General features: G+C 29.2%; 1 protein-coding gene across 1 annotated transcript in view; it reads right to left on the reverse strand.

Annotated features, from left to right (window-relative positions):
* Positions 1-7,640: 7,640 nt before the first annotated feature.
* The window catches only part of LOC133330065 (uncharacterized), a 47,777-nt gene continuing 28,595 nt past the window's right edge, over positions 7,641-26,822 (reverse strand). The window contains exons 11-19 of the mRNA XM_061538535.1: positions 20,203-20,699; positions 18,928-19,248; positions 18,625-18,855; positions 16,345-17,326; positions 15,683-16,206; positions 15,436-15,618; positions 15,249-15,341; positions 13,863-13,983; positions 7,641-7,811 (exon numbers count right to left, since the gene is read on the reverse strand). Coding sequence (XP_061394519.1) covers positions 7,660-7,811; positions 13,863-13,983; positions 15,249-15,341; positions 15,436-15,618; positions 15,683-16,206; positions 16,345-17,326; positions 18,625-18,855; positions 18,928-19,248; positions 20,203-20,699 — 3,104 coding nt within the window. The 3' untranslated portion in view covers positions 7,641-7,659. The remainder of the gene's footprint in view (positions 7,812-13,862; positions 13,984-15,248; positions 15,342-15,435; positions 15,619-15,682; positions 16,207-16,344; positions 17,327-18,624; positions 18,856-18,927; positions 19,249-20,202; positions 20,700-26,822) is intronic.

A 26,822-nucleotide genomic window follows, 5' to 3' on the forward strand; every position in this document is an offset into this window, starting at 1 on the left:
GGATATAAATAATATATAATATAATACCATGAAAATGTGAATATTTTGCCCGCAACTCTGTACAATGTTGCAATATTTACTCGAAATATTTACCGGACACACCATGGTACTGGCGATATAAACGATATCAAATACAGTCGAATTCGGGTAAGTAAACGCCGGTTTATCGAAATAATCGGTTAATTGAAACTAAAAATGTTAAACAAATATTTCGGATGAATTTTCAAACACTTTACTTCGCTTAAAAGAAAAACCGATTAATTGAAAATATGTATAAGGGAAAGACTTTTTTATTTCAAAAACACAAATATATATGAAACGAGCAGCGTTTAAGAAAAATATATACTTTTTGTAAGGGCAACGAAATTCATTAAATTTTGTATGTGCAACCCTAAAATTTTGTTTCACATTTTTCCAACCATTCATTCAAATGTCTGCGAAAAAACAAGTTCTTACTCAATTCATTTTATAATATGATTTCTAAGTTTCACGATTTGTAAGATATTGATTGAAAACTTCGTTTAAGCGCAACGAGTTTCGATTATCCGAAGTTCTTTTAATTGAGAATCCTGCTTAAGAGAAAATTTTTTCTGAAATTAAGCGTTTTCACTTAACCGAATTCTATACAGGACCGAATATTTCTCGGGGTTTTGGATAAGTCGATTTCGACTGTGCTGTGTTCTTGGTCAGAATAAAATTATATGTCCATTAATGTATTACCGTCTGTCAGTCTGTCTGTTGAAATCACGATAGAGCTCGGAATATTTCCGATAGAGCTTTGAAATTTTGCATATATGTGCATTCCTAGAATGTTTGGCATTGAAAACGGGATATATCGGTCCTAGTTTTGGTATATGTAATGGTACCCCCTAATATTCGATATTTTGGATATAGTTTGCACGTTTTTCAATAGAATTGGGTACAATTTTGCATTTTGATTTTCCGTTTTTTACCCAAATGTTCTCTAATTTGGTACTTTGTACCAATATTTTGGGGCTATGGGCACGTTTTTCAAACGAATTGGCCTCAATTTAATTGACAATGGGTAGACAATCTACATATCTAAAATTATCAATATTGGTCCATGTTTCGAGGTAGCTCGCCATTTCAATATATTACATCAATAGATTTTTTAAAACTTCAAAGGGTTCTCTTTCGATATAAAATTTGTTTGTCTAAGAAAATTGCATAGAAAGCTTTCTAATAATTCTTGACATTATTTGTTAGCAAAATTTACCTAATTATGATCGCGATTTTAAATGTATAATACCACACAGACAATTAATGTGTTTAAGCTGCTTATAACCGTTTAATTCTTCCAAAAATTACAATTAGTTCAAAATGTTTTTAAATTTTATGAATGCCTTGATTTTTCTGACAATTTGTCCCATAACTTTTGAACTACTGGTGGTATTGTAAATTGGTGTCATATGAAAGCTAAGAATGTGTTAATAGAGCAGTTGGTTGAAAAGTTACAGCCAGTGGAGGACAATTCTGAAGATGGACTGGACGATTTTTATAGTAACCTACATTAGATATTATGTATACCAATTAAAACCAAGCTTAACAAATGCTTCTTTCTAATGTATTTGAGTACCATTTACAGACATATGATAAAATTAAATATGTGATCTATATCTATACCTATTTATATCAATCCACACACATGTAAAACTCAGCAAACTATGCAAAAATTCCGGCAATTATTTGAATCTCAGTCGATATAAAGCAAATTTGACACACACTATTGGATACTGGAGCTCTGAGCAAAATTTTGTGTCAATTGAGCACACGTAGGTACACCATTTGCAGTAAATCGATATATTTATATTTTTTATTATATTTTTTGACTTTTCGATATTTTGAAAAATTTAGTCCCATTTTAAAACAAGTAGATGTAACTTGGCATTTCGAATGCATGGAGAGTGAAAAACATAGATAAAAACACAAGCATTATATTTTTCAACTATTTTTTTATTATTTTATTTGATAACATTTCATTTTTCATTTTCTTGTATTTTTAATAATAACTTACAATATGTAGTATATTTTAATGGTTTGTGTGTGTTTTTTATGTTTTTTTTCATTTTTTCTTCTGTGTAATGATATAATAGTATGTATGTAATATGTAATAATAATAATGTAATATGGTTTAACGTACAATATTTGTTTTTATTTATTTATTTTTTATTATAATATACAATATTCATAGTTAATGTTTCTTGTTGTGGATTTAGAATAACGTTCTTCCTTTTATTCACTTTTATTATATAGTTATATAAGTATATGATTATGTGTGTGTTTATATATTTATGAATAATAATAATATGTTTTTTATTTATTATTTAATAATATTTAACGTTTTTTTGTTTGTGTGTATATAAAGAACTAAATATTAAAACAATGTTTTTATACAAATTATTCAATAATTATTTGTGTTTTTTTGTTTTGAAATAAGGCAAAATGGGTGTGGAGTTTTTTTGTTTTGTTTTTTCTTTATGAAAAACAAAATAAAAATTAAATAAGGCAAACAAAATAAAATGACTATTATTTTATGGTGGCTTGTTTTTATGTTTGTTTTTTTAATATTCTATAAATAATAATTAAAACTATAAATTACATGTTTATATAGCACCTTTGTGTTCAAAGAAAAGAATTATATTATCATTTTCAACAATATTTAATGCTATATAAAACATATATATTTGTTTCACATATATACAATGTGTTCCAAAGTAGATCTCTTATGGTTTTAACCTTTATTTTTTTGTGAAATCTATATTGCCTGGATCACTGTGTATATATGAAAATTAAATTAAACTAATTAATTACCAATATAAATATTTATGTATGTAATAATATTTGTTAAAACTATAAATATATATATGTATATGGTTTTGTACATATTCAAGGATTTTTTTGTAAAACTAAAAAAATAATATTTTATTTAATCGTTGTTATTCTTTCATTTCATTTTCTTATTTTTTTAAATTCATTTTTATTGGAGTTGTATTCTACAGATCTCCTAATATTTATTTTAGTATTTTTTATTGTTATTTTTTCATTTTGTATTTGATGTTGAAATTTTATAATGGGCATAACTGACTGAATATTATTATTAGTTTGTATGGGTATGGGATGTTATGTGACTTAAATGGTTGTCCATTGGAAATAGGGGAATAATTGACTTATAAAATATATATAGTATTATTATATAGTTAATATGGTTCATTTTGTTTCTTGTTAGGGATATTTGAATTTGAAATACTTGATTATTTATTATTTTGAGGTTTATATATTTTGTTTTGTCATGATTTTTTGAGAGTACTTTTTTATATTTGAATAGGTACATGGAAATTGCTGTGTATTTTTTTTAATTTTTTATGAACTGTATTTTTAAATATCCTATAGAGAATATAGTTTATGTAAAAATACAGTTACATTGTTGTTGTTTTTTATTATTATATCAGTTCTTTGAACTGTGTGCTATTCTTAATTATTCACTTTTTAAGTTTTAATATATATATTTTTTTTGATTTATACATGTTAACATGTATAAAATACATACATATATGTATATTGCCCCTTATAGTGAATTTAGTTATTTTATATTTTTTTAGTAATTGTTTTAAAAAATCTTCATAGGAGTTCATAAGATAAATATTAATAAATATATTTATATTTGTGTATATTTATTTGTTTTAATTTTTTAAAAAATAAATTTAAATTATTAAAAATGCTTTTACGGTAGTGTTAAATTATTTAAATAAAAAACAATATTTGTGTCCCCTTTGAAGAGTGCTGAATGAATAATGAAAATGACTGAATAATATGAATTGAAGTGGATTTTCATATTTTGTCAAAATCCATGATTTGCCTAACATTAAATGGAATCGGTTGGAGCAAGTGTGATAGATAAAAAAGGAATATACACTTTAAAAATGGAAATCGAACAGCAAAAAGTGGCTACACCAAAAAAATTCCCATCATGAAGAGAAAAGACATGTTCTAATCCATCTTAAAATGGGCAATCGCTGACCGAAGAGCCCTAACTACAATTTTTGATTGTATTTCTCGCCAAAGACAGACAATGAATGACAAGTTGAGTGCAACAATTTGAGTCTACATCAGATGGTGGTTTACACCCTGATAAAATAAAGCGACGTACGCTGTCGGCAGATCGGTGAAATAACAAGTCTTTATTATTAAAACACACTTTACAATATCTATAAAAATATTTTTATAAATATGTTTCTATCAAATTTTGAGGGAATGGTAAATAATTTTTAATAAAAATTTTGATCTCACTTTAATAAAATAAAATGTTAGTTAAATAATTTTGAAAAACATAAATAATTTAAAACTCTAATTTCGTTTTAATTTTGTTTGCCTAATAACTACTAAACATTTTTTTTATTTAATTACCTTTCCAATATATATGTTTGTATCTAAAAATGTTTCATTTTTATATTTAAGATTTTTTTGTAATTTCAAATAGGATTGTTTAGTCGTTCGTTTCAAATCGTTTGTGTTTGTCTAACGTTTTTCTTCTCTTTTTTTCGATTTCAAAAAAAGAATCAACAACAATTACATTATTTTCTTTCAGTAATGTTCATGTATATATGTATATGATAAATGTATGCTGTGTTTTTATATTTTCAAATTGCATATATTTAAATATTCATATATGTATGTAGTAATTTCTTTTAGTTATAGTTTTTGCTTTTTTTAATTTGGTATTCTTTAAGAATTTTTTGTTTAATAAATATTTTAATTTAATTTTCTTGATGTTTTTTTGTTACCTATTTCCTAATGAATTTTTTATGAATATAATGATATGTTGAATTTTGTTTTATGTTTTTTTTTTTGAAAATGTTTCTTTCATATGCATTTTTCTTTTTTATTTTTCTTTTAATAAGTTATACATATGATATTTGAAGTTTGTTGTAGTTTTTTTCTTTTCTTTTGTGTGCAATTCATTTAAATACAGTTCTTGTAATTTTACTGTTCGTTTTTATGTTTTTTGTTAATTTTTAGTCTTTTTTGGAAATAACAATTTTCTTTTAAGAAAAATTGTTTTCGACTTTGTTGAAGAGAAATTAATAGTAAATTTAGTAGTCTTTTTCTATTTTTAGTGTTTATATATATTTTCTTCTACTTCATCGTTATTTTTTTCATTTAAAATAATGTTATCAGTCAATTAAGCTTCATTTTACATGTGTTTGGTTGTTTTTTGTTTTTCTAGTTTTCATTGATTGTAATTTTGTGTTGAAATAAGTATGCATGTTTGTTTTTTGTTTGTTTCTTAAGTTTGAGGAAGTCACAATAATGTTTGGAAAGAACTATGTATTTGCGGTAATGGAAAAACGTTTGGAAATTCTTTCTATTATAATAAAAATTATTAGAAAATACGTTAATCTATAGATAGCTAACTAAATATGAAAATGTAATTCGATAATATAAAATCGCCACAGAGCCATATTTTAGGTTGTTTAGGTTTTCAATTCATCACAACAAGCCAACATGTATTATATGTTGTATCATACTTTGAATATTTTATATTAAGACGATACTCTTTTGCATTGAATTAATTTTATCTGTGAATTTGAACAAAATAATTCAGAAGTCAAAAAGTTAGAAAGGTAGTTAGTTGAAGAATGGGCCACTATCCTAAAAGATATATGTGCTTTATCTAGCGTAGTTAACAGGTCTCTTTTTTAATTCTATTACAATGAGAATTTCAACCCGATGTTATTCTTTTTTATTGCTGAATGATGTGACTATCATAATACTGCACAACTTATACAAAAATGTTACATATCCCTATAAAAAGGTTCCTCAGTAATGCAGCTGAGGATTCTTTATGTGGGGCTATGTCCAATTACATCCATATCATTAGGAAATGAAAACATCTAAAATTGTGCGGGACCATTATATAGGACTATGTCAAGAACATAATGACTTTCCTTTCCATTAATTTAATCCGATTTAGGCCTCATTGTTTGATTTGAATTTGTATTGTCTGCATCATTTTTGTGTTGTTTTATGATTTGATTATGTTTAAATTCCTATTGACAACAATTGATCTAACTAAAATATGTTGAGAATATATGGGAGACCTAGGGAATATTTTAAAAACTTCATTGACCTATACATATTGAAAAATAATCTCAAAATAAGTTAATTTATCGAACATGAACCTGAAATGCCTAATTACTACTTCGACCAAAGCAAATTTATCATCAAAATATCTAAAATAGGGCGGGACAAAGTCAAAACGCGCTTTGTCAAAACAAGGAAATGAAATGAGGCTAAAAGGAGCGAGAGTTTTATAGGGTTCATTTGAAAGGACGTATATTGACGTGTTTTCTCCTACCCGTAATCTTGGTTGAAAAATGGGCGCATCAAAATTCCTAAAATGCACGGACTTTAAATAGGCGCTATGGGAACCTATATCGAAGTTTTTTACAATCCAAGTGCATGGAATGCCAAATTTCAGTACTTTAGTTTGAAAAATGTTGCTAAAACTCTAAAATACTGAAAATGGTCAAGATACCGCCTTATTAAAGCCCATCTCTCAGGTCAAATCTAATTGTTTTTAACAAAACGCCTATTCAAATAGTTCTCTACGAAATCCTCTGAGTATCGACAAATTGGACGGAATTTATTCCTTGAAAATGCCGGAACAAACTATTCCGCAAAAGGATTTCATTCAAATTTAAAAGAACTATTCTGCAAAAGGAACGATGTTCATTCTCTAATCTGTTCATTCTCTAATCTATTTTGTAAAAGGAGCGATCGGTACTAGGTTCTGTTTATTCTTTAATCTAGCTCCTTTTGAATCAGTCGTTCATTTTTGATAGAGATTCTTTTAGATCTTCCGGTTCATTGATCGAATAAACTCACGTTTGTCAATGAACGTTTGAATTAAAATGAACTATGGAACAAAATAAATGGCCTAGTTTCGAACCGCTTAAGGAACGAGATTCCCCATGTCTATATACTGACACTGTATCCACTGGCGCGTTATTAGGTTATTTTGAATTGTAGTCAATTATATTGGAATTACATTTTGAAAACATCACTATTAAGTGTTACATATTTAGTTAGCAAAATTGTATATCATAACATTTTTCATCGGAATTTTTCCTTATTAATTTTATACAATTTAAAGAATTTCCATAACGTATTTTAAATGTTCAATTTAAACAATGTAATTTCAATACAAAAAAGATACATATATAATAAATACGGCATATATTTTAAGTTGCAGTTTAAGTCTTGGATAAAGAAATCTATTTTTGAAAATAAAATATTATTTTATATATAATATATTTTTGTAGAAGTATATAATAACTATTATGATTTTTCTTTCAAGTAATTTTTTTTGTTTTGGTTTATATTTGTAGCAGTTTTTGTAGTTGTAGTTGGTTTCATTTGTTTTGTGATATTTCATTACTTAAGATAAATGCATTAATTGTTTACAATTTTGTAGTTTTGTTCAGAGTTTGTTAAAATAAATAATTTGTTGTTCTTGTTGTTTATATTTAAAAATTGTTGCGTATTTAATACTCATTCATGTATGTATGTGTGTAAGTGACCATAAGAGCTATTTTTGTTTTTAGTGAGTCCTTCTGTAGTTTATGAATAGAAATTATCTCATTTCTGATATATAGGCAGTGGTTCGCTTGGCGATTCCGATTTTCGACCATCATCATTATCATCATCTGAATTGCCACGTTGTGATATAGAATCGTGACTATTGCCTTCGCCATCCATTTCGCCATTGCCAGTTTTAGACATCGCTTTTTCTATAGTGCAATAAAAAAAATTTAAATAAAGAAAATAATTAGTAAAATTTTGATATAGTTTATAGATAATTTTGGGTGATTTTTTTGCTGTGGTAGTTTAGAAGAGAGGGGTTAATTCCAAAAATCCATTATACCGTGTCGTTTTGGGTTTAGTTCAATTAGTTTTAGTTTTTTTTCTTTCAAAAAATATATAAATAAAAAAAAATTACATCAAGTTATTAATGTGTACTTACACCTCCGGTTTTTATTAAGGGGTTTTGTGTTTGGTGACTGTTTGGTAGTGTTAGTTAAAAATTAAGTGTTGCTTTCTATCCAGGCTAGCTGTACCCAATAGTTCAGAGTGCATATTATATATTAGGTTAGTTTTTCAATACCTATTACTAGATTTATTCTATTTTTTTAAATTGCATTATATATCCCTAATTCATATTTATACTGAGAGATACTGTGCTCCTATGAAATTTTCAATATCTATATCACAATTAATACGGTTCCCTATTTTCAAAAATACTGAAAATTGAAATTATTTTTTTACTTTTACCTATGAAATTTAAATACCTCATTACTTACAGTCTGTTTTTGTAAAATTTTATTCAAAATAATTGGAGAAAGTTGTTACTGAAATACACAGGTTTTAGATAAGTTTACTAATATTGGTTTAAAAAAATAGGATTTTCTAAAACTAATCTGGAGGGTGGCACAACGTGGTCAGAATTAGTGAAATCTCGTGTATGTTCCCGTATACAAAAACCTAGTTCATTTTTCGAATGTATAAAGAAAAATATTGAAAAAGTATATGCTTCTAAATCAGATCAAATACATAACAGCCTAATCTGTTTATTAATTTGCCAAACACTTCTCATTGAACCTTGTGAGCATTTTGAATTTCTTTAACTAATTTTATTAAAAGCCCTAGTTATATATTAAAATTCGCGAATTTCTATAATGAATACCCATACTTTAAAGATCTTTAATCTAATTCAAATATCATTGTTTAATTGGATTTTGTATTGTCTGCATCGTTGTTGTGCTGTTTTAAGACTACAATGTGCTTAAATCCTATTGACAATAGAAACAATTGTGCTAACTAAAATTTGGCTGGAATTTATGGGAAGGACCATGGGAATATTTCGAAGATTTCAAAAAAAGTCGGGATTCGCTGCCAGTAGGGGTTTTCATACTTTGAAATACAAAATTAATGTTGAAAAACTCATTCAGAACCACGAAAGTTCGGAAAAGCGACGAGACTTTTACATGGGGGATAGCTCAAACAATGGTTCAATATTAAAACATTTTTGCGAAGAAAAACTTAATTAGTCATAAAAATATCTTCAATTTCTTGTAGAAGGCTTTTTTATGTCAATAATCATAAAATACTTAAAATGGGACTGAACCTTTATATGGGAGCTATGTGAAAATATAAATTTTCTACAATAATTCGAAATTCAAATACAGTCCATTCCGTTGGAAAATGCGAAAGGGAGATTTTCTGCATAGCTATTTATTAACCTCCAAGAATCTAGAATGTTGAATAGAGGTTAGGAAATGCGGATAAACCTCATAAGTGAATCGATATATCCAATCCGATATCCCAGTGGTGATATATAATTTGTAAATTTCATAGCTCTATTCTAAATATTGTGAACTTTATCGAACTTTAAACAGATGGACGTCGTGCTGTGGCCATCGACGAATATTTCCATAAGGTATCACAAATTTATTTTCCAGTATTATAGGGTATAAAAGATTGGAGTATACTATTGGGTGCTAACAATTCTAATAATTTCTTATATGGCTGTGAAAGGAGAACTCAAAGAATTGTATATAACAGGAGCAGAAGACTTGTTAATGATTACAAATAAAATAGAATATTAGGCCCACCGACTGAATGTGGACCAATAATGTTACGTGTTCAAATTGCCCAAAATCTATCAAAATTATCACCATTTATTTTTAAATGGCAATATCAATGTTAATTGGCGTACCATTAAATTGGTATACTTTTAGGCGCCACCAACTGAAAATATTCATTCTTATTACTTTGGAGATAAAAGTCGAAGCAATAAGGAATGCTAAAATTTTTTAAAATAAAAAAAAAACTTTATAATATTCCCTCCCTAAAATCCAGCCAAATATTTTTCTCTAAACATTCATCCTTAAAATAACTACAATAGTGGTGTGGATTAGCTCAAAAAATACATACATTCAGGTGTTCGAAAAGTTTTGCTGAAAGCAAATTGTGAAGAGCTACATTAAAAGTGAGTGATATTATGATGAGCGGTGTTAGTGAGAGGAGGGAGATTTGAGTAGTGGATGGTGCTGTGTGGTATAGTTTTATGTTTAATGTTAAATGATTAAATGAATTTTCTTAAAATATTTATTTTTTTTTCTAGCGGACTTTAAAGCAATTCGTAAAAAATAAGCAGCATTTTTAGAAACTTGGCAAATTTTCTTTAACAATTTACAAAAAGAAAATATAAATTTATAATAACAATTTTAACATTTAAAACTAGTACCACACACAAACTTTACAAAGACATAAACAATTTTTATAATATTTGTTTTCTTTACAGCAAAATACAAAAAAATCATACAAATTTCAGTTAATCAAATAGTAGAGGGTTTAGAGGAGTTGTTATATAGCTATTAAGGGGGTTTTGAGATAATATTTTAATATTTTTGTTTTTCTTTTATACAAACCTTGATTGTTTTGCGAGCTGTTTTGTTTCAAAATTAGCATTCAGAGTTAAGGCTTGATGTAGGGAGTAGTAGAGTATATTGTTGTTGTTATTCTGTAGAAGTTGTTGTTGTTTTTTTTTTGTTGTTGGCTGACTGATTGTACAATTTTTGTTTTGTTTTAGTTTGTTTGTTTAAAGCGAATTTGGATAGTTGTGATTGATAGAATTTCAACGTTTTTGCATAGGGTTTCAGTTAGCAGTTCAGTTGGTCATAGTCTTTGTTCAATAGTTGTTTTTGTTGTTGTCCATGTAATGTTTATTTTTATTTCTAGTCTTAAGATGGCTTTGTAGATTTTTTTCTTTTTTACATTATTCGTTTTTTCATTGTTTTAGTGGTGATCATGCGGTTTTTATGGCGTGTCAATTCATCATGTTGTAGGAGAAGAAGAATTTGAATGGCTTTTGTTGTTTTTAGCTGATGTTGTTGTTGAGGTTGATGTTCGATTTTCAAATGTTGTTGTTGTAGTTGATTTTGGAAAAAGAGGCAAATTTGGTTCAATTTCAAGAAGTAGGAGGAAAATGAGTTAGTTTTCAGATTCAGTATAGAGATTAAGAATTGTAGTAGATTGCATTTGTTCAGGGTTGTAGTTTAGTAGTAATAGCAGTTGTTGTTTTGTTTGTAAAAAATGCAAATGCTGTTAGTTAATGCATGGCAAAACTCAAACTCAATGTTAATGTGTTTCTATATGTGTGTATGTTATTCATATTTTTTTCATTGCAAATATGAACTCTGGTGATTTTTTGAAGAAATCATGGGCCAAGACTTCTGTTTTTTCGCAATTATGACTTAAAGAGGCTTTCGTAAAACGATATTAAACGTAATGTATAAACAATGAAACAGAAACAAACTTATAACGTATATCAACATATTTTCATGTGTACAATTTTTGTTGTTGTTTTTGCTTTTTTTGGTATAACTAACAACTCAATGAAGGGGCAGGTGGTAACACGGCAAATTATTTGGGGTTATTTTGACTATGGGGATTGCCTAGAAAAATGCAAAAAGAAAAAACAAAATAAAATAAAAAATATGTTTGGAAAATAAAAACAAAACAAAAATTAAATAAAATAAAAAAACACAAGCACTTTCTGAATGACATAAATAATAAAACTAAAATTAATTAAAGTTATACAAAAAATGAACTTTTCCACATAAATAATTACAATGTCAATTATCGAACTTGACGAAATCCTGTTTTATATGTAGTATAAAAATTAAAAAAATGTTTGCTTCTATTAAGCGGAAAATACATATTCGTAAAAAGATTATTCAAACTTTTTCCAGTCTTCGAAGCCTTGTATCCGATTAGGTAATTTTAAAAAACCAGAAATTCTATTTTTCTATTATATTTCTATTTTTTTATAAAAAAGACTGATTATACCTTCGGAAAGGAGGATAAAGTTTGAATCCTACAAAAGTTGGTGTTATCCACTCAAATTTAGAAATTGCTTCCATCATATAATTTTGAACCTAAATGATGTGCCAAAATATATATTGAGACTTTTAGGTTGGGAAGGTGACTTATATTCTAAACAATATTTCACATTTTTTCTTTCTTTCAGAGTCTATGATGAGGTAAACATTTGATACGGAATTTGGCTCTATTACATCACTTTTGTAATAATTTTGGAATTGGATTGATTTAAATTCATTCGGCATGACTTCCACTAACGTGACTAGGACTCAAACAACATTTCAAACTAATTTTAAATTTCGAGTAGAACATAGTTTCCATTAAAATAATTTATTATGTGGAAAAATACATTTTTATTTAAACATATAAAATAAAATTATAAAACTATATAAAAATTAAACCCTAAATACTACAACATAATAAACTAATAAAACAAAATGTTTGTAACACTACAGATAATATGACACAATGACAGATTTTTTTTGACCAAAAGAAAACAATTTTCGTTACTTAAAAATGTTAGATTTTTTATTAAGGAATACAAATATAAATATTGTTTTTTTTTAATTAAAATAAAAAAATATTTATATATATTTTTTGACGACAATGTTTTCTTTCTTGTTTTTACATACGAATGACAATAATTGTAATTACAGAACGTCTAATTATATAAAAAAACACAACAAATATAAATAAAAAATAAAATATGTATAGATATTTTTTAAAATACTTATGATGATGGTTCATTACTTGATCGATTGATTCAATTCTGTGATGATGATAGTATGTAGGAGATGTGCATAGAAATGATGTAGTTACACATGAACAACATTGTTTTCAACATTACGGTGCAGGGGGGTTGGTTTTAATGCTAATGCAGGTGGTGGTGGTGATGATGATCATAACGATTTATCGTCTATGCATTTTTTTGCGGTTTTAATTCAACATTGATGATGATCAGGCGATTTCAAAATGATGATGAGACATGGTGATGATTTATAGTGAGATTTTTTTCTGTTTTTGTACGTGACCATTATTTGCTTTGAATTAAAATGATTCTCAAATGATGATTTTGTATTATCATTATAATTTTTTTTCTGTGGTTTCTTTAAGACGTAAGACACATTGTTTTTCTTTCTTTTCTTTTGTTTTCTTAAGTGTTAACATTTCTTTTTTTGCATTTTTCTTTTGTTAATTCTTTTTGTTCTTAAAAAAGTTAATCATCTAGAAAATTAGATACGAAAAGAAAATAAATATTTTAATTGTCTTTTAGTTGAGGTTAGAAAGATAGCAATAAAATACACATACATAAATAATTTAAATGACAGTTGGTAGTAGTAGTAATAATAATATTAATTGGAAGGTAGTAAGACAATCCTTAACAAATAATTGATGATGAGCAGAAATGTCAACAGAATGAGGTATAATAAAAAAATGGATTAAAAAAAAAACACCAATTAAAATATATAAATAAAAAACATAGTTGAATTAACAATTAGTTTAGAAAACAATAACAATAATTCTTAGAGGTAATATATAACAAAAACAAAACATTGATATATGTATATATAATTTTTGTTTATAAAAAAAGAAACACATTGGGTCTTCGCTGTTATATGTTTTTGTAATCTTAATTAGAAAGTGGTAATTTTAAAACACAAACAAAACATAAATTTGTAGTTATTCTCTTTTTGGATATTTGTTAATAATAAATATAAGTAAAATGTAAATTGAAACATAAATTTAAACATAAATTGAATGAAACTTGAATTTTTTGTTGTTGATTGTAAAGTGCTTTTGTGTTTTTTTCGCATATTTTTGCATTGCTTTTTTTGATAATATTTTCTTGGCTGTAAATAATCATGCAAATTGCAGATGTAATCTTATTTACTACTTACCAGCCACTATTTTACTCATTTGCATCACTTGTTGGGCCAAAATTTGATTCATTTGCAGCAGATGTTCGCGTTGCTTCTTTTCTTCGTTTATTTTACTTGGTGGTAGACTAGCTGCCGTATCCTGAAATTGAAGAAAATATTTTAGCTTTTTTTACAATAAATTGAAGTTATTTAAGGAAGAGATTGACACAATCGTAATGGGATACCCTTACATTACATTATGCCACCCTTGGCATAATTAACCCTTTGTGGCCCAATGTTGCCCACAGGCAACAAAATGTTTTAGAGCTAATATTTAATATACTGCTAGTAGATATATATTCTTTGGATTGCATACGTCAAGACCTGATTATGGACGACATATATCCCAAGAAAAATCTAAAAAATTCAAATTTTTGGTAAAGTTATGAGCTTTTTAATATGGAGAAGAGGGCAAAAATGTGTACAGTACTAATTTGTGTATACAGTCCAAATTATTTAAATCACTTCGTATTTGAAATATACGAACTCTGCCGTCAGAATTATTTTTGATTCTTGTAAAACAGAATATAGAGAATAATTTAAAATGATTTTTTCGTCGATTTTGCATTTGGTTTTCTTGATATTAGGCTTTTATTTTTTAGAAAACATGTATTGTATCTCCCGAATGCAAGGATGTAGCAATGTCAAAATTTGTCCATATCCTATCTAGGATAGTTGCATTAAATCTGTGAACAGAAAATTATTCTATGATTACGGAAAAAAATTCGGGGCTCAAAGGGTTAAATGCATTTTTTTTATAAAAGTTTACTACATATATAAGTTGTACCTATTTTAGATTTACAATTTTACGAAAGAATGTCAAACCTTATCCTAGGGAATAAAAAAAGAAAATTAAAGCCCAATGTCCAGCTATTTGAGACCGGGAATCTGGCAACCCTATGCCTAATACATATAAACTATGGCATTATAGAAAAAACTCAGACAAATGACAGGAAATATTTACAAGATTAATGCTTGAATCACTAAGACTACGATTAACACTTGCCATGAAATCCATATCGAAATTCGAATCAGTAACCTGAATTGGTACGCTTTTATATATTACCTACCGCTTTTCGGTTCGGCATTTCTCAGATAAACTTTAGAGTCAATTTCATGATCGAGTTTAGTAAAATTTTCGGTAACAGAATTAATAACTTTGTTCTGAATCTGTTAAAAATTTAACTATTTAAAATAATTCTTTGGTAGCTAATTAATTTTAATGCAATTAACCTTGTACGTAGTTTTTCAAGGCAATTTAAGAAACTTTTTAAAAATAAGAAATATTTTCGAACATTAAATCCCATTAGTTTATATAAATTATATATAAAAATACTTTTTAAAATGATCACAACTTATACTCACATTTGCTGCAATTGGTGCCTCCGATAACATTTTCTTAATCGATTCCACTTTTTCTTGTCTACGTTTCTTCTCTTCGGGTGATAATTCAGGCGTCTAATTTCACATTTTTTTTAATTGTAAGAAATTTTGATATAATTTAGTTCAAATTGTTCAAATTTTAGTATTTTTGTGTTGTGTTTCAAATTACCGTTTCAGGAATATAACGTTCTGGTATAACAATCTTATTGGGAGCCAATAGTAAATTATCAATTGTGTTTTCCGATATTTTTTCACCATGACGCAGGGCTGAGCGTACAACATCGGGAGCATTAATGCGAGGACGCAAGGCCACCTCCATGTCCAAATCATCACGGGCACGCCAATTTGTGTTCTAAAAACAAAATAAAATATTTGTTATTCTAAACCGAAATCTGCCGATGACTCGATGAACTTACATTTTTATTCATATCATTCTCGGAATGACCATTCTCGGCTGACTTAACATTTACCACATTATTCGGTGCTGTGTAGTGTCTTCGCTTCTCCTTGGGCACAGCACGTCGATGCTTATGCTGTGATGGCACCTTTTCAACAATTTTCTCCGTATCCTCGGATGCTGAGCCTGCAGACATTTCATTCATTATTTGTCTAGCCACTTCACTTTGGAAGGATGGCGTTAAATCGCTAAGACTTTTATTGAGGCTTTGCTGTGATTCGGTTTTCTGACGCAAAGCACTCTGAGATGAATGACGTGAGTGTGAAGAAGTGCTATAATGATGGTTATTAGAAGAAGAGGAGGAAGAAGATGTGGCGATAGTGTTGGTTGTAGAAGTAGAATGACCCCCCTGTTGCATTTGTTTTGCAAAATAGGCATTAGCTAGAGGATTTAAATGTTCGCGAGCTGAAGCTGAACCATGACCATTACTTGATGCTGCAGCATGATTTTGATGCGAATAATTACTATTCTTATCATAACCATTGGATATAGAACCAGAACCAGCAGCAGCGGCGGCGGCGGCATGACCATTATGACCGCTATAATAGTCATTCTTATAGGTCGAATTATAGGCCGCCGCAGAAGCCGAAGAAGATGCATTATTGGCAGAGGATGACGATGAAGATGCAGTATTATGATGGCTATTGGTACTGCCATGCTTATGACGATGATGATGTCTGGATGATTTGGGTGGTTCGCTGTATGTACGTGGCAATGATTTGGATCTTTCGTTTGTTTTATATTCTTCATTGTGATAATTACCACCAGCAGCCGCAGCCAGGCTACCGTTCATTAGGCCATACTGTTCTTCTTCCATGACTTGATCGAGATTCTGTGTCGAATTACTAAGACCCGAACGTTCACTACGATCACGATGTCTACGTTCCGATTCGCGCTTAACAATGCGTACAGTTTTAATTTCTTGTTTTTCCTGTTGCGACAAATTGGCAAAGGGATTCGATTCTAAGAAGCCATCACTATCCACACCACTAGTTTCTAAATTATCACTAGAATCATTGTAACGATACGAGGCGTTCGATGAGCCTCCGCGACGATGTGAATCATTTAGCATACTATCACCGGTATTGTAATCACTCAATTTGCTCGAGGTCGAGGAACTATTCAATAAATGACCACCGCTGGAATTATTTGTGTCGACAAACAATGGTGTCGACAGATTCATGCTTGAATCGCTAAGACCGCGATTGACGCTAGTCATGGAATCCAAATCAGTTTCGAACCAGCAACCTGAATTGGTACGTTTCTTTATACTACCTCCGCCAGAGCTGCTACCATTGCCACCCGAACTGCTGCTACCGCTTCCCGGTTCGGCATTTCTCAGATAATCTTTATTGCCGATTTCCTGATAGAGTTTCGTGGAATTTTCGGTTAGTTGTTTAACAGCCTGACTCAATTCCTGACGTTGTCGTTGCATATCACCGACTAGATTCTGAACACGTTTCAATTCGGACTCCAACATGGCTGTTGTATTGCTGGCATAGGTATCGGATATTTTCACTTGACTGCCACGGGTTAGTTTTTGCCTTAGTATGAGAAGTTCCTGTTCAAGGCGTGTATTACCGGCAACGGTCATTTCAAGTTTCTGTGTGGGTTTAACAAAATGAAGAGAAAATAATGGGGAAATGTAATAATTAGAAATTTATGTCCCGAAGTTGTTTTGGATACAAGAAAAGCACATGCTACATATATAGATATATTCGATGTCAGCATGATTTTTTATGATGATATGTACTAGTATGGGCAAAGTAGTTAGAATGTCGTCTATTTTGATTTTTGCTTTGTTTTATGTCTTGTTTAAAACAAAATGCTTTCAATTGTCTGATCTATGATGTCTTGGAGGGTGCAAGGAGGGAAAATATGGAAAGAACGAAATCTTTTAAAAAATAATCAGCAATTAATCTTATTTATTCAGGGAATTATTCGGAGTTGTGATTCTCAATGGGAAGAATTCTTCTAAGGTATAAAATCGAATTCATGTTGTATCAGCAATGAATATCAATATTGTCCGAATGAAAAGTCCGAATCAAAAGTCAAGATGTGACGGAGATATACAAAGGGCAGTAAATCGAAGTTTTCCCAACAAACTTCCAAATTATTGGACTAAGCCTACAAGCCACATTGCGTAGAACTTTTGATAGATATTCCAATATTTAGGTGGTTTATACAGGCAGCCAAAATATATTTGTTTTATTAAATGTTGGGGAACTAAAATGGAAAACTCTACTCTGAATAACCAGCGATCGCCAATTGTGCAGGAACACACGTTTGCAATTTTATTGTATCGGATCGTGAAAATCTGAAATGAACATAATTTGGGAGGAGGTATTCAGAGGATAAAAATGTCAATAAAAGGTTTTTATATTAGATGTCTGCGAAATAAACTGTTCTGCGAGTAATAATTCTAAATGTTGTAAAATATAAAAATATTTAGAATACCATTTAAATATAACGGAGGGAATAGAATCATGATCGATGCGACATTTTAAAACATCCTCCATTTTATAGTGAGGGAACCTCAATACCTAAAGGTGTTAAGGAAAAAGAGTATCGAAATGTTTTAAGAAAGGTTTAGAAGGAAGTACTTTTTAGGATAGAAATTTTTTTCTAAAATGATTCTGAAATGTAGTTTTTGTTGTTAGTGCAACATATTAATATAATTGTTTTAGTTACAAAATAGAAGCGACAGCAGGAAACATTCAATTTAAAGCATTTTGTGGCACATGCGCCCAGTTCAAATCTAATCGATATTTTGGCATTCATAAAAGCGCTTTTATGAGACCCGAATATATATGTGTAAGTATTTCGTATATATGTATTATAGTTTTGAGACAAACAAACAAAAAATATAGACGACAAACTTCTACTAGGCACCTCAGCTACCTTTGAGTTCTCGGCCAACAATTGGTGGACACGAGATAGCTCACGTTCCAATAAATGCTGCTGCTTTTTGGCCGCTTCCAAGGCCATGGGTGTTTCACGGGTATCCTGAATGCGAGCCTTAATGCCACCCAAAGCCCTCTCCAAATCTTCTTTGTCACGTTGTAAACTCTGCAGAGTGCCAGATTCTTCTTGCAGTAATTGATCTAAATGATAGAGTTGAGCAACTTTGGACTGGAAGGAATGAGAGAGAGAGAGAGAGAGGAATCAAAATTTTAAAACCATGGAATTTATTTCCAAAACTACCTGCAATTCATTATTATCCGGTTCCAAACGATCCCATTGTTGTTGTTCCTCTTGCAGTAGACGTTTCTCTTGGATCCTTTGATTGAATTCCAAACGCTCCAATGACACTGGATCAGTACGTGGTGTTATTGCTGTTGTTGAAGTTCTGCCCAAGGCATCGTTACGATAAAGGGAACCCAATTTAACCATATTATCGACTAGGTTAACCAATGGTTTACTCTTTTCATATTGTCTCTCCAAGTCAAGTAGATGCTGTTTCAAATAGTCCAGTCGTTGTATGCTTTCGGCTCGAGTTAATCCTTCAGCGGTTAGCAAACGGTTCTGTATTTTCGAATTTTTTTTTTAAATTTTAGAAAAAGGCGTTTAGTGTTGTTGTTGTGTGGAAAATAGAAAATGCATTATGAAACCCAAAGTCCAAAATAAAATAAAAAGACAAACAATATAAATATTGAGGATAAACAAATAAAAAAAGTAAAAAAAATAAACAATATTACAAAATTATTAAGATTTAGGTTTAACAAATAAAAAAAGTAAAAAAAAAATAATACAAAAAATTAAAATTATATTAAAAACAGGAATTTTTCTAAATTTCAGCTTGTTTTTCTTTTTAAAAAAAAATTATATTTAAACTATTTGTCCTTACAATTGCCCATTGAAAAACAATTTTAATAAAATTTTAGGCGTGTTGCTTGTTATTGTGGAAAACTAAAATATATTTGGATATCCGAAATCCATTAAAAAATAACAATATAAATATAAAAAATAAAATAAATTATTAATTGAAAAATATAAATTAAAACATAAAATAATCGTCTACATTTCTGTTAATTAGTGTTGTACAATAATTAATATTTAGGTTCAAATTTAAAAAAAAACTTCTTGTAAAGAATGAAACCGACACCGTTAGAGTTTCTAATTCCCATTACCAAAACTTTCAGTTATAATAGGATAAAATGTTTATATAATAACCTGAACATCGTGTATGTCAGAACAACATTGTTCAATGGAACGAGCTGTATTGCTATTTTGACGTCTCAACTGTATGAGTAGCAGTACCAATTCTTCATGTGTTCGACTTAGTAAATCGCCGGCAGAAACATCTAAGTTCTGCATAAACATAAAACAAGAAAAATTATAAAATAAAAAGGTAAAATAAAATAGTAAAACAATTAAAATAAAATGAAAACATATATAGAAATTAAAAAAAAATAAAAAAATTTTGAATTATAGATTTTCATTTAATTTTTAATATACCCAACCGCTTTATATACTCACCCTAATTTGTGAACTTGTTTCACGTTCCAAAATATCAATTTCCGCCCGACTACCATAACGACGCATTGGATATGCCGCCGAGGCCATTTGCTGTTGCAACTGTTGCTGTTGATACATGCGATGTAGCTGCTGCTGATATTGATTATGCATATCGTAAATATTATGGCCGGCCGTTGTATCAAGATTACCCAAATAATCAAGGCCCATACCAATGTTACTATTACTAGCATGTAATGGTGTCGATGTAAGATAACCACCGGCACCGCCAATACCATAACTGCTACCACCACCAATACCACTCAAACTGCGATCATTTAACATTGTCGTCTTCGCATACTTCATATCTTGTGTGGTACCATAATAGGAATTTTCCAATTGTTGCATTTGTTCATAATCGTACAGGTCCATTTGTCGATGCAACAGTGTATCAGATGGATCTGGTTTCACCGTCAAATTTCCAATGGGTAAATTTTTGACATTGCGCACGGATATGGAAGCTAAATGTTGGAAAAAAAAAACAATGAAAATGGAAATTAAATGAATGTTTTTTTGTTTCGATTAATAAATTATAATAAATATATGTGTGTGATTTTAAATAAATAATTGAATTTAGTTTGTATTATATAATTGATTCGGATTTAAAAAAATATATTGCTTTCAATTTAATAAATTTGGAAGGTATCAAATAAAATGTAAGTGGAATATGGGGTTTTGAGAATATTTCTAACTGAATTTGAAAGAAGAAATGAAGACTTAAATAAATAAATTAAAATGCTTAAGAAATTTTTATTCGAATTATAAATATCAATATTTCGTGCCTTATTTGCGTAACACAGATTTCAGAAATTAAAAGGATTCTAGTTTTGTGTTGTATGATACATTTAGTTTAAATAACATTGATTAGTTTGAGAATTATGGTGAGGATTAAATAAAATCAGTGAAATCTTCACCTTATTTTAAAAAAATATATATAAGATTTGATCTATATTAAAAATGATCGGTTATATTTTGGAACGCACGGTATGTTTTATACACTTTACACATACACTTGCCCTAAGAACTTAATTCCCCTTCCCACGCGAATTGAAGTTTTCGAACTTCTGCACAAAAACAAAAATAATCGTCAATGCACTTTGAAGAAATAGTGTTGCCAGACAATATGAATTGTACTTTTTTAACATTGTCTCTGTCATGATTAGAAATTTCGTTAATTGTAACGATAATTACATTATTATTTTTTAATATTTTATTATTCACAACATAAAGTATATGTATAAAAGACTCTGTAATATCATTAATTTGTTAATTGATTTAAAAAGACATTTAAGAACATTATGTAATCCTAACACTTTCAACCTTATTTTAAATCAACTGTTTGTTTCAAGTGAGAAATTCGTTTGGAAAAAATGCAACACATACCTTTGTATCTACTTAAAAATTGTTTTTAATAGATTTTTTTTTTATTTTTGTGATTTTAAGCAAATTATACGCCATAATAACACATCAATCTATAATAATTTCCATTTTTATTTTATAAATAATATTCCTTTATATAGAAAAATAGAATACACCGGACTCTCACTATCAAAACGTAGCTGTAAAGAATTCACTTCAAAAATGTGTAAAGTGTGTATAAGAAATGCTCGACGTGTGTTCGATACACTTCTACTGTTGCAGTGAATGCCAGGACAAATAACGAAGACAAATCATCAATAGGCTACTGTCAGATTTTTTGAGTATTTCATCATGTAGCTTTGCTATCGATAACAGGGTGGTAACTAAACTTCAAAATAGTTGGTTCGTGTCTACACTACGGTAAAACAAGAACATGATCTTTAGCGGAAATTTTTGTGATTAAATTTTAACTGCTTTTTGAATGCAGTCCCATATTAACCCTACTATATGATCTCTTGGAAATTTGAAATAATAAATTTCGAATGCTAATTGAATGATACATTTCGTTAAGCCAAAGAAAATTTGTTTTAAATGTCAATATATTTCACATAGAACAATAATATTTTTTCTTTGACAACGTTACCTAAAATTCAACGAATCGTACAAAAATATTCAACTTCCCGACTATGGTCAAATGTTTTGTACGGCCGTATTACCCAAATACGTCGAATCCATTTCTCTTAGCGAACTAAACAAAATCGTGAAACAGAATTAGGAAATTATAAAATTTGAAATATTATTTGGAAATATTAAAACAACAACGAAAATAATTTGGATAATAATAAGTCAGTGATGATATTGGCGATCGTTCGAAGCAATTTTTACAGTTATTTTAGGTATGAAACTTGTGGCTTGGAAGATTGTTCCAAAATTGCTACATTTTAAGCAAAAACAATGTCGCATGGAAATCACTGGGGAGCTGTTGAACATTGTCAACGATTATCAAAATAAGGTCCATAAAGTCATGATGTTGAAAGCAAAGCTAATCAGACATATCCGAAAAAGCATGTCAAGTTTGGTCAAATGTGAAGGTTTTGCAAATAGTTTTATTCGACTGCAATGGCATGGCGAGGTCAATACCTTGAAGTTGGTCCGAAGTACAGATTATGGAAAAACTAATCATTGGTTATGCTCCATGATAAATAAAAAATGGTAAGCGCTTTGCTGCAAGTGGAGAGATACAAGAAAAATCGAAAGAGATAATATTATCTAAAGATTTGCTTCAAGGATTGGAAAAAATCGATTTGAATTTTTATAGCATATTTTTTGGCTCTCATTAAAACTTAATGAAATCGTTAAAAGATCACTTGTTAAAGAACGCAATGAAAAGGCATATGATTAAGATTGACTTTTTTCCAAAACGACTTGGAATAACTGTCGAATATATGGTAAGCCCTATATGAGATTAATTTAATTTGATTTTTTAAACCGTAATTTCCAATAGAGTTTACTTTTGCGCATTTAGGATTTTGTAGTAGATACAATACTCCCTCAGGATTTGAGATAGCTCACATACGAGAGTACAGTCCGGTATACGATGTTTTGGAAGTCCCTAACAATTCTGTCTATTTTTATATTAACCTCTTGAGAGCAATAAAAGACTCTATAGGAAGGCTTTGTGTGTGGTTCTATGTTTGATTTCTAATTCCAATAAACGTGCACTAGATGTAATTATTAAAAATATAAGATATCTAATGTTTCCTTGATAAGGAAACATTGCTGTTCTCAAGTAGTTGGGTTACTAACCCAATATTGAGCAAAGTTGGAAAGTGAATAGAAATAAGTAATCTTTACCAAATGTAAAGTATTATATTTTAAAATATTAAAAAAAAATATTCGAAGATCCTCTCCTTTTTACGAAAATTTTATTAAGGGACCCCCCCCCCCATTCTCGGGGTCAAAAATTTTGTTGATATAATTCGAATCTACACCAATTAAAGAACTCTTGAAGATATAGCCGATTTATTGTGTCAGCATCAAGTGACGGCTGAAGGGCTTCTCAAACTTTAAACGCGTTTTTCTTTAAGCATTTTTTTGCGAATGGCGGGCACGATATCTCAAAAACTAATAACCCAATCGATTTCCAATTTTTACACGTTTTTCTGTGAGTGTATAGCTATCGTATGAACTAGGATAAAGCCAATCGGTGAAGATCTTCCTTATTTTTTAACTTTGGTTTTGGTAAAAAATTGGCGATTTTCCAAAAATATTTTTTCAAATATAATTTTAGAGCGAAGTCAATAATCCCAGTTCATACGAGAGCCAGACATGTACTCTTTCTAACACCATTGGAATTTTCGGATTCTGATGTTCCAGTGAGGAGTTATCATGCCCGCCATCAAAAATAAGGGCTTTTCTTTAATTAGAAAAAACAACAACAAAAATTTTTTGTAAATTATTTTTCTTCTATTTTAAATCTTCAATTATATATGTGTAAAGTTACAAACCTTAACAAGCATTGGTATTGATTTGCCAGGCCATTGAAAATCTTGAAAAATAAAAATAATGAATCTAAATAATTCGAATATAATTCAATGGGAAAACTGTTATACATAGATATTTGTATTTTTATTGGACATTTTATATGAGACTAGTATCATCCTTCCATTAATCTATCAACTGCCCTAAAATTAGCCAAACATTGAAAAATGTGCTTTATTCAAAATAATAATAATAATTTTAATACTACTATTTTTTGCTCAACAAAATTGAAACAAAAGATCAACTCAACTTCAAAAGGCATAATTAAATCATTTGTTTGGTTATTTGCTAATAACGATTTCTAAAATATTCTATATAACAAATCTATATTTATATAAAATATGTTTACAGTGTACATATGCATGTGTGATTGTATGTTTATATGTTTTTCTATGAATAAAATGAAATAAAAATGTTTAGAGTTTAACAAAAATAAATAAAAAAAGTACAAAATGAAAAATAAATTCTTACCATTTGTTATTGTTTTTGTGTGTGAATGTGATTTCAACCGACCAACCAACCAATCGACCAACATCAATACCAAAACAACAACAACCAACAACGACAAATGTTCAATAATAGCATCAACCAAATACAACAACAACATTGTCGTCCGAAAACAAAACACAACCAATAATAACATACAGCAGCAATGATATTTGACAAGAGCCAAACATTTTATACAAAAGTAGGATGAATAAAAATGAAACATAGGCAAAGGAGGCAGAAGAAGTAAGGATAAGGACGATGAAGTAGAATGTGAAACAAATGTTATAATAAAAATGCAAATAACTGCAGGCAATCAATAACTAGGAGGAAAAAAACACAACTAAGAAAACAAAACAACGACAACAGCAACAACTGTGGTTACCAAAATAAAATTCGATATATGTATGAATGAATGTATGTTTTTACTAAATGAATGCTAAATGTCTGTAATGTGAATGAACGTCGGACAGACGACAGAGTTGAAATGATAGTCGGTCGACAAACATCATATCCAATGTCCTTTTTAGAATAACAAATCAAAAAAATACATGAGGACTATGTGTGTGTGAGTGTGGATGGGTGGTTTACATTGGCGAAATGGTGTTTTGTTGTCTATGTGAAGAGTGTGTGTATGTGTGTGCATGAGTTCTAAAATGATTGCATTAAATTTTTTAACTAAGTTAGTGTGAGAAGATGACTGCCAACTAAAATAGAAATACCAAAAAAATCTATGTATTTAACCAAAAAATATTGCAGTTGTCAAAAAATACAACCACAAATAAAATAATTGCAAAAATTTGTACATTGAAATTATAACGTCATGGTCCGCGGTCATCAATTTGTATCATACATTTTGTATATTAGCCAAGTATAATGTTATATTTAGAATAGTCATTTTTAAAAATTATTTTTAATTTAATTTATTTACATTATTAGCCATTGGTGTGGGGAAATAGGTTCCCAGTTATATATACAAAAGTTCTAATAGACTCTTATTGGACATTTGGAAGCACAGTGTTCTCAGAAAATATAATATCACATCTTTATCATTGCAATAAGTAGAATTAAAAAATATATATTACAAATATTTAATTGTAGTTGTACACGAAGAAGAACGGTGGGTTTTTTTGTAATTTTTTTACGCTTCAAATATTCAATTATTATTTTTTGTTTAATTTAGCATTTTCTTTCTTATATTAGAGGACATATCAGTATTCCATATATTTTTGGAGTCGTGATTTAAGTGGATATTAATGATCGAGCTTTAATAGAAATCCTAAGGTGTTTGGTATTGAAAATCGGACATATCGACCCTCAATTTGGTAAAGTCCACAATTTTGGGGAATTGATTGAGGGCATTTCCGATTTAAATAAATCATGATCCAGATATCGATATTAGGGACGAGTTTTAATATATTACCTCTATGAGGTTTGGTATTGAAATTTGGATGTATCGAACCACCAGGGAAAATTAAAGTACTACAGGATAGAGGATATATTTTCATAATATTTTTGGAGTCCTGATTTATTTGTGATATTAAGCTTAATATAAGTCCTAGGATGTTTGATATTGAAAATTGGACATAACGACCATCAATTTGGTAAAGTACACAATTTAAGGGGGTTTCCCAATCTAGATCATTGTAATATTTTAAGTCGATTCATTGTTTTCGAATAGCTTAAATTTGAAAATCGATTTTGAACAGGTTTGACAAAATCGAAAGATCGAAAAGTCGACTTTTTATTCAATGGCAAAAAAAAGAAAAGTTTAAAAATCCACTTTACGGTCAGACGCAAAAACAAAAAGTCTAAAAGCCGACTTTTACTCTCGACTACGTATCCCTAGTTCAATTTAAGTCAGGAATCCAAAATGGCATCTTTTCTGTCTATGTGATTGGATTTAACTTATCGATTACTGGGATAAGGGTCGTAGGGAATGTTATCGATCCAGCTCTGAATCGGAACCTCTTTAGGCATAACTTCAGGCACAGATTTATTTAAAAACAGATATTTAATGTATCGGACATGAAAAAAGGCGGTTTAATAATTCTAAATCGACTCGATTTGTAAATCGAGATATCAAACCCTAACTCTTTAGAATAGTGTTAAAATGAATTTAAGTTCATTTGTCAGTAGTTGTATGTTTATGTATACATACACATTTGACTGCTTCCATGATTTCCGGGGCAGTTCTT

Source organism: Musca vetustissima, unplaced genomic scaffold, assembly GCF_032173495.1.
Source record: "Musca vetustissima isolate MV318-11 ecotype Yass unplaced genomic scaffold, APGP_CSIRO_Mvet_v1 utg9641, whole genome shotgun sequence".
NCBI lineage: Eukaryota > Metazoa > Arthropoda > Insecta > Diptera > Muscidae > Musca > Musca vetustissima.